The 10293-nt window shown below is 41.0% G+C and overlaps 1 protein-coding gene across 1 annotated transcript in view; it reads left to right on the top strand.

Moving 5' to 3' along the window:
• Positions 1-1675: 1675 nt before the first annotated feature.
• The window catches only part of LOC130075656 (RNA-directed DNA polymerase from mobile element jockey), a 107366-nt gene continuing 98748 nt past the window's right edge, over positions 1676-10293 (top strand). The window contains exon 1 of the mRNA XM_056240399.1: positions 1676-2192. Coding sequence (XP_056096374.1) covers positions 1676-2192 — 517 coding nt within the window. The remainder of the gene's footprint in view (positions 2193-10293) is intronic.

The raw sequence follows: 10293 nt of genomic DNA, 5'->3' as shown, positions 1-10293 counted from the left end.
AACTCACGTTTGAATTCACTTACCTCTGTCTCTGTGCCTGTATCCTGACAATAGCAGGCTCAGGCCTCCTTATCCCCTGTAACACTTTCCGTGTTAGTATATCTCCCATTTCATTACAGACCTATTAATTTGTTTCGTTTCATTTTACTGTAATCTTTTCTATCTCGCTATTTTTCCGTTCTGTTGTGATTTGTTTCTTTCAGTTCACCTAGAGACAGAACCTATGAGAGACACGAAGGACAGCTAAATAACAGATCGACCACTGAGCAGCTAGCGTCACCACGTGACCCACTAGGCTGCCGCCCTGTCAAAATCTTTATTTAGGCCCTGCGCTGACCTACGCAAATTGTCCCAATCTAACTGTCTGCATCAGTTAGCCAAAATTCTCATAGACGGCATAGCCCGTATTAGCATAATTCGTTAACCGTAGAACGAACTTGCCTTGGTCTCTTTGTGTGTGTGTTGTGTTTCTCTCGCCCACAGTGAGTCAGTATGTCCCGTGCCTCCAGTCCCGCAGCCCACTGGGACAACCTCGACACATGGCTGACAGCCATGACGGCTACCTTCCTGCCCGAGGACGCTGGTGACTCAGAGCCCCCGAGCCAAGAGCAGCTGGACGCCGACTTGGACAAGCTGATGACCCACGATCCAACCCAGAGCTACCAATACAAAGACTGGGCCAAAATCGTTGGACATCTCGCTCACACACTTGTCGACCAGGCACGGCTCAGCGAAAGACACGGCATCAACCTGGAGCAGGAAGCCGCAACACTAAAGCTTCAAGCGGAGGAGGCCCGGAGGAACCAAACCCACGCTCAGTCTCGTCTGGACCAGCTACTCCTGGAGACCCACGACCAGCGCGGGAAAAGGGATGCAACAGACCCTGAGCTACAAGATGAAGTGGAAAGACTCCAAAAAGCCCTGTCTGATCTTCGTCTGGACACAGACCAAAGAGAGCAGTCGGAGAGGAAAACCAGAGAGGAACTCGACGAAAAACTCAGACACGTTGAAGCTCTCCTCGCAAGAGCAGAGACTGAACTCAAAGAAAGAGACGCTAAAGCAAAGGCCTGTGAAAAACACTTAAAAACGTCCCGAGCTGAAATCCATGAGCTTAGCCAGCACAGAGACGATCTTAAAGATGAACTTGACATTGTCCACTTAGTGTTGAAACCCTCTTATAGACTGCAGAGTGACCGGGAAGGGGAGAAACACACCACAAAGTTTCCCCCGACCAGCCGGTCTGCATCTTTCAGCCAAGAGCTAAGAGCTGAAAAGGGGGGCGAAAGTCCACCGTTCAAGACACCACCAGCCAGCCCACAAGAACCCCCGCCAGCAGCAAGGGGGGGGGGGGGGGCCTTCAAGAGAACCCATGCCACTAACCACGGCACGGCCCCCAAAGAACTTGACAAGCTGGCCAGAAACATCCAGACGTTCACTCCGAACCCTGCAGGAGGGCGTGCACGCCCACCTGCAAGACATTGACTTTCACTTACAAACTGTTACCAACGCGACCACGTGGGACAGATTTTACCTGCTAAGAATCACTTCCAGTCGTGATGTGCGCAGCTTCCTTGACCGTCAACCAGAGACTATCAAAACGGACTACCAGCAGCTGCAACAAGCTTTGATCCGTGAATTCTCTGATCCAGAATCAGACCAAGGGTTATTCACCGCCATGGACCTCAAGCAGGCCCGACTTGAAACCCCACAGACCTACTACAGCGACTCCGACAAGCCTACTTCGGAGCACGGAACCAGCCAGGATGTCAATTTCAGAACTTTGTTCCTTCGAAATCTGCATCCCACAGTGAGTCATCACTTAGGCATCCTGGCCTGTCCCCGTGGCATGTCTACCCAACAGCTACGAGACTTGGCCCACAAAGCTCACATTAAGCAAAAGATTGTGTCCGAAAAGACTTTGAAAGACCACACAATCTACTCTGTCTCTGAACACTACTCAGAGCTGCCTCTAGAGGGCGCCCCACAACACCACAGCCCTTTTTACAGAGAGTCAAGACCGTTCCAGGGCAGCAGAGGGCAGCACAACCGTGATGGTGCTCGTCCAAGACACCAGAGCGAGCGCTCTGAAAGATTCTTGGAAGCCTGCCGGCGACCCAGAAACAGCCAACCCCCATCACCAAGAGACTCAAGCCCAGACAGCCCGGAGCGGTACCCCTCTCAACATGCCACTGGTAAGCTGTCACATCACAAAGTGACAGCATCACCCAGCCACCACAGCTGACCGCTGCACAGCCTGAGCATGACAGCACAGTGTCCCACAACTGGGAACAAAGTCCCGAAAGACCAAGAAATGCTGTTTTGGCTACCTGCCTCCGCAGCGACCCACACAAGACCGGCCCTAACCGCCCATCGATCACCACACCAGCCCCGACGCCAAGACTTCTGGGAAACCTGATCCAAAGGGGGGTGGCCCAAAAACTCTACCTAGCCATCACTATAGACCAGGGGTTCTCAACCTTTTGCAAGCTGGGCCCCCCCCAAAGCTGGTTCATTGCAGTTGGGGCCCCACACGATAGATAGATAGATAGATAGATAGATAGATAGATAGATAGATAGATAGATAGATAGACAGATAGATAGCCAGCCCTATAGGCTATTATTTTTAGGCCCACATTATTATTAGGGCCCAAGCCTTGAAAAGGCGAAGGCCCTATTGTTTTCCTAAGGATTATTAGGGCCCAAGCCTTGAAAAGGCGAAGGCCCTATTGTTTTCCTAAGGATTATTAGGGCCCAAGCCTTGAAAAGGCGAAGGCCCTATTGTTTTCCTAAGGATTATTAGGGCCCAAGCCCAAAGGGCGAAGGCCCTATTGTTTTCCTTAGGATTATTTATTATTATTATTATTATTATTTTTTTTTTTTACTACCTTTTGGACACTTTTGGAGGCCTTAACATGCTCAAAAACTCCTGAAACTTTGCACACATGTCAGAACCCGCGGCCATCAGGGCCGGGCTGAAGATGGTACCCGGGCGTGGCAGGGGGGCTCGACAGCGCCCCCTGGAACGGGGTCCGAAAACATGGTCCATAAATCAAACACGCTTGCATGTAATAATATGAAACTCGGTACACATGTAGATCTCCTCGTTTCATATATACTTCACACTCTTACTTTTTACCCCAGCCCAACAGGAAGTCGGCTATTTAGGGTTGTTGGTAAAACACACGCAATGGAATGTGAAATACTCCTCCTAGAGAATTCAAACAAACGGCACGAAACTCGGTCAGCATGAAGTCAAGACATTGAGGATGAAAGTTTGCGAGGGGATTTTTGATATCTCGAACGGTTTGGCCGTGGCGAGGAAACAAAATTATGGCGAGAAACGTGAAACAGGAAGTGCGTTATAACTTCTGCATACATTAACTGATCTTGATGAAACTTCAGCAGTGTGATCGCTGTAAGAGGCCGATCACATGGATGTGACTATTGTGAGTCAAAGTTATAGCGCCACCAACTGGCAGCAGGAAGTGTGTCACTTTCTAAATGCTTTTGACAAAAGTGGGGGGGTTAGTTTTATCTACAGTAACAAAACTCGATATGTATATTGTACTCTTCGAGCCGGACAACTTTCTAATTTACCGTAATTAGCTACGACCAACAGGAAGTCAGATATTTTGGTTTGAATGTGGATTTCAGATTCTGAGTTTTTAGCTACTCCTCCTAAGTAGTTTATTTTATTCATGCCAAACTTTTTCAACATGATGAAAATACATTGAAGATGCTAAATTGTGAACAGATATTGAATATCTCAAACGGTTTTGCTATGGTTGAGGGATTCAAGTAATGTCAAAAAAAGAATCAGGGCATGTCTCATATCTTTCTAAAATGTAATTATACACCATTTATTTTTATATAAAATTATACAAATATTAGAACTAAACCCATTTTATTCCTTTTTTTCAATTTAAGAATTATTTTTAAGTTTAAAAACAGCCAGAATGGTTGTTTAGTCAAAAATAATAATAATCCAAATCATATATAGTGCTATACTGCCCTCTTGTGTTCAAAATCAGGTAGGCCTATTGAATTTATATATATTTATATATTAGGGATGTTACTATGGGAATATTTTCCCACCGGTTAATCAACGTGTGATTGTGTAAACCAATTGTGTAAACCTCCCGCTGGGGGGTTTAAAAACACTAACTTGAAAGCGAAAGTATAATATGGACGTCCGCACGGACATTGAAATGGTGGCGCTCGAATGAATTCCTATGGAAGTAGAAATTAACTAAACGTTCGCTCTGTTCTGCTCGCTCGTCGCCATGGACGCGCACCATTATGAATGCCAGTGCAGCCGCATACTTTTTAGTGTCACTAAAATTAGTGCAATTTCGGGGGCCGATTGCTTGAATTGTGAGTTCAATAGTCTATTATTTTTCACGGAAAACACAACAATAAAAGAGTACAATGACAGATTCGCTTAAATAGGCGTTTTTACATAAAATAGCCTATTCCGTCATCATCTTTTCAGTCAGCTCTTCACTCTCGTGATTAATGAAATTTGACTCCTGTTGCTGATATTTGCTGCAACTTTCGTTCAGCTCACAATTTAGTAAGCAAACACATTTCAAATGTGTTTTTATTTTATTTTTGTGTATGTCTGTGTATATGTATGTATATATATAAATATAGCTTATGTTTCAAATATGAGTTAATTAACAATCGTTGGAAAGAATGATACTTTTAAACATAACACTAAACCGTCATTAGGTGTCGCCAGGCGACCGTCTTAATGAGCGAGTCATTGATTCATTCGTTTGAACGACTGAGTCATTCATGAATGAGATAGATGTTTATGGATTGATTGGTCATTGAATCTTTGAGTCAACCGATTCGTTCAAAATGCTGAATCATTCAGTAATGAGAACGCGTTGCTGTGAGATGCGCGATGGTTCTGCTGTGATCTTTGTTTAACTATTTTCGCTGCTGAAACAGAAAAAAAGTCAATATTGCATGTAAAATGTAAGTGATTTGACTTGTGTGTGTGTGTGTGTGATTGTGTGTGTGATTGTGTCTGTTACAGTGATAAGAGTTTAACCCTTGTTAAACTTTAGGCCTTGTCTTTTTGGATATATATCTTTTTATATTAAAAAATAGTCATACAACCCATATATTTTAAATGTATTGTTTGCTTTAAATTACATTAAGATTGTATGTTTGGTAATTGAACCTGAATGAATTTTAAATGAATGTGCTATATTTCAGATCATATATTTGTTTTCCTTAAAATTTGAACTAACACTAACTTTATTCTCATCTGAATGATAGATTATTTATTTCTGTATAAAATAAAAACACATTTGATTTTTCTTTTTTAATCAATGTAGAATGTGTAACTGAAAAAATAAACAGATTAGGGCTCTGTTTGATGACAAGAAATGAAAACCAATGCGATATGATGAATGTCCAAAAGATGGCTCCCACAGACTGTTTTTAAATAGGATTGTTTGATATTTTTTGCTTTTAAACTGTGTGTGTGTGTGTGTGTGTAAGAGATTTTGGTTGGGTGACAGTTGTAGTTTACAGTTTGACAAGAGTTTATAGCTTGACAAAAGCACAATGTTGTGTTTTATTGCAAGTGTACACAAATATAAGTAAACACTTTGCAGTTTGAATAATGTCCTGTATGAACAAAAGGACGGAGTATGTTTTTATGTCTACATTGTTCAATTACGCCACACACACACACACACACACACACACACACACACACACACACACACACACACACACACACACACACACACACACACACACACACACACACACACACACACACACACACACACACACACACACACACACACACACACACACACACACACACACACATATTTTTCTAATCAGATCAGGCAAGTAATATTCTGTCTTGTCTCTTAAAAAAACAATATATATATATTTATGTATATATATATATATATATATATATATATATATATATATATATATGTGTGTGTGTGTGTGTGTGTTTGTGTGTGTATATATATAAATATAGCTGCGAGCAGCGATGAAAGGGCCAAAGCCGGCGGCACCGCCACCCCGGTTATAGCGCCACCAACTGGCAGCAGGAAGTCTGTCACTTTCAAAAAGCTTTGAAATCACCTGATTGCTTCAAACTTCACTACTATGATGTAAACACACGGCAGATGTAGACCTGGATGTAGACCTGACCTTTCAGAAGGTTGCTCTCGCATACTTTGTGGTTGATATGTGCCCTCAATGCACACTTTTGCAGAGCCCACACTGATACAAGCTCTACAGCACACTTCTTTTCGACAGTCAAAGCAGGGTTACGTTTTTGCACGTCGTGCACAATAACCCTAAAGGCACCAGGGTGGCGGTGCCACCGGCTTTATATATATATATATATATATATATATATATATATATATAAATATAGCTGCGAGCAGCGATGAAGGGCCAAAGCCGGTGGTACCGCCACCCCGGTGCCTTTAGGTAACTAAAGGCACCGGGGTTGCGGTGCCACCGGCTTGGGCCCGTAATCGCTGCTCGCAGCTATATTTATTTATTATTATTATTAGGGCCCAAGCCTTGAAAAGGCGAAGGCCCTATTGTTTTCCTAAGGATTATTCTTTATTATTATTAGGGCCCAAGCCTTGAAAAGGCGAAGGCCCTATTGTTTTCCTAAGGATTATTAGGGCCCAAGCCTTGAAAAGGCGAAGGCCCTATTGTTTTCCTAAGGATTATTAGGGCCCAAGCCTTGAAAAGGCGAAGGCCCTATTGTTTTCCTTAGGATTATTATTATTATTAGGGCCCAAGCCTTGAAAAGGCGAAGGCCCTATTGTTTTCCTTAGGATTATTATTATTAGGGCCCAAGCCTTGAAAAGGCGAAGGCCCTATTGTTTTCCTTAGGATTATTATTAGGGCCCAAGCCCAAAGGGCGAAGGCCCTATTGTTTTCCTTAGGATTATTTATTATTATTATTATTATTATTATTCTTATTATTTTTCTGCTACCTTTTGGACACTTTTGGAGGCCTTAACATGCTCAAAAACTCCTGAAACTTTGCACACATGTCAGAACCCGCGGCCATCAGGGCCGGGCTGAAGATGGTACCCGGGCGTGGCAGGGGGGCTCGACAGCGCCCCCTGGAACGGGGTCCGAAAACATGGTCCATAAATCAAACACGCTTGCATGTAATAATATGAAACTCGGTACACATGTAGATCTCCTCGTTTCATATATACTTCACACTCTTACTTTTTACCCCAGCCCAACAGGAAGTCGGCTATTTAGGGTTGTTGGTAAAACACACGCAATGGAATGTGAAATACTCCTCCTAGAGAATTCAAACAAACGGCACGAAACTCGGTCAGCATGAAGTCAAGACATTGAGGATGAAAGTTTGCGAGGGGATTTTTGATATCTCGAACGGTTTGGCCGTGGCGAGGAAACAAAATTATGGCGAGAAACGTGAAACAGGAAGTGTGTCATAACTACTGCATACATTAACTGATCTTGATGAAACTTCAACAGTGTGTTCGTTGTAAGAGCCCGATCACATGGATGTGACTATTGTGAGTCAAAGTTATAGCGCCACCAACTGGCAGCAGGAAGTGTGTCACTTCCTAAATGCTTTGAAATCACCCTCTTATTTTTACCCGATTTGCTTCAAACTTTATGTGTATAATGTAAACACACGGCAGATGTAGACCTGTGAAAGGATTATTGATATCTTAGATACTGTTGCCGTGGCAACACATCAAACTTTAATATTCTTGTTTGATGCTTTTGAGACTCTTAGCATGCTTGAAATTGCATGAAACTCGACAGACACAGGTATGCATATGGTTCAGATCAAGCCGGACAACTTTCTAATTAACTGTCATTAGCTCAGACCAAGAGGAAGTTAGATATTTTGGTTTGAATGTGGATGTTTCTGAGAATTTTCTCTCCCTCTCCCTCTGACAGAGAGAATGCACCCTGCCATTCGTGTGTGTCTGTGTCTGTGTCTGTGTGGGGAGGGGGGGAGGGGCTCTTTTAGTTTAAACACAAAATTATACATAGGGCCATACTGCCCTCTTGTGTCCAAAATTATATTTATATATACATTATACATATATTTGGTATGTGACTGAGGACCGAGAGCTTTTAAATACGGGACATTGATAATGGCCACGTGCAGAGCGCTCGAGGGAATTCCTATGGAAGTAGGAATGAACTAAAAAACGTTCGCTCTGTTCTGCTCGCTCGTCGCCATGGACGCGCACCATTATGAATGCCAGTGCAGCCGCATACTTTTTAGTGTCACTTTAAAATTAGTGCAATAACGGGGCCGATTGCTTGAATTGTGAGTTCAATAGTCTATTATTTTTCACGGAAAACACAACAACAAAAGAGTACAATGATAGATTCGCTTAAATAGGGGCTTTTACATAAAATAGCCTATTCCGTCATCATCTTTTCAGTCAGCTCTTCACTCTCGTGATTAATGAAATTTGACTCCTGTTGCTGATATTTGCTGCAACTTTCGTTCCGCTCACAATTTAGTAAGCAAACACGCTTCAAATGTGTTTTTATTTTATTTTTGTGTATATATATGTGTGTGTATATATATATATATATATATATATATATATATATATATATAGCTTATGTTTCAAATATGAGTTAATTAACAATCGTTGGAAAGAATGATACTTTTAATATCACTAAACCGTCATTAGGTGTCGCCAGGCGACCGTCTTAATGAGCGAGTCATTGATTCATTCGTTCAAACGATTCGTTCGAACGGCTGAGTCATTCATGAATGAGACAGATTATGGATTGGTCGTTGAATCTTTGAGTCAACCGATTCGTTCAAAATGCTGAATCATTCAGTAATGAGAACGCGTTGCTGTGAGATGCTCGATGGTTCTGCTGTGATCTTTGTTTAACTATTTTCGCTGCTGAAACAGAAAAAAAGTCAATATTGCATCTAAAATGTAAGTGATTTGACGTGTGTGTGTGTGTGTGTGTGTGTGTGTGATTGTGTCTGTTACAGTGATTGTTTAACCCTTGTTAAAGTTTAGGCCTTGTCTTTTTGGATATATATCTTTTTATATAAAAAAAAATAGCATACAACCCATGTATTTTAAATGTATTGTTTGCTTTAAATTACATTGAGATTTGTATGTTTGGTAATTGAACCTGAATGAATTATAAATGAATGTGCTATATTTCAGATCATATATTTGTTTTCCTTAAAATTTGAACTAACACTAACTTTATTCTCATCTGAATGATAGATTATTTATTTCTGTATAAAATAAAAACACATTTGATTTTTCTTTTTTAATCAATGTAGAATGTGTAACTGAAAAAATAAACAGATTAGGGCTCTGATCGAGGACAATAATGTCAAAAAAAGAATCAGGGCATGTCTCATATCTTTCTAAAATGTAATTATACACCATTTATTTTTATATAAAATTATACAAATATTAGAACTAAACCCATTTTATTCCTTTTTTTCAATTTAAGAATTATTTTTAAGTTTAAAAACAGCCAGAATGGTTGTTTAGTCAAAAATAATAATAATCCAAATCATATATAGTGCTATACTGCCCTCTTGTGTTCAAAATCAGGTAGGCCTATTGAATTTATATATATTTATATATTAGGGATGTTACTATGGGAATATTTTCCCACCGGTTAATCAACGTGTGATTGTGTAAACAAATTGTGTAAACCTCCCGCTGGGGGGTTTAAAAACACTAACTTGAAAGCGAAAGTATAATATGGACGTCCGCACGGACATTGAAATGGTGGCGCTCGAATGAATTCCTATGGAAGTAGAAATTAACTAAACGTTCGCTCTGTTCTGCTCGCTCGTCGCCATGGACGCGCACCGTTATGAATGCCAGTGCAGCCGCATACTTTTTAGTGTCACTAAAATTAGTGCAATTTCGGGGGCCGATTGCTTGAATTCTGAGTTCAATAGTCTATTATTTTTCACGGAAAACACAACAATAAAAGAGTACAATGACAGATTCGCTTAAATAGGCGTTTTTACATAAAATAGCCTATTCCGTCATCATCTTTTCAGTCAGCTCTTCACTCTCGTGATTAATGAAATTTGACTCCTGTTGCTGATATTTGCTGCAACTTTCGTTCAGCTCACAATTTAGTAAGAAAACACGTTTCAAATGTGTTTTTATTTTATTTTTGTGTATGTGTGTGTATATGTATGTATATATATAAATATAGCTTATGTTTCAAATATGAGTTAATTAACAATCGTTGGAAAGAATGATACTTTTAAACATAACA

Source organism: Rhinichthys klamathensis, unplaced genomic scaffold, assembly GCF_029890125.1.
Source record: "Rhinichthys klamathensis goyatoka isolate OS25496 unplaced genomic scaffold, OSU_Roscu_1.1 h1tg000595l_1, whole genome shotgun sequence".
In the NCBI taxonomy this organism is placed as follows: domain Eukaryota; kingdom Metazoa; phylum Chordata; class Actinopteri; order Cypriniformes; family Leuciscidae; genus Rhinichthys; species Rhinichthys klamathensis.
Note: the sequence above shows the minus strand (reverse complement) of the source record. Positions and strands in the feature narration are given on the sequence as shown.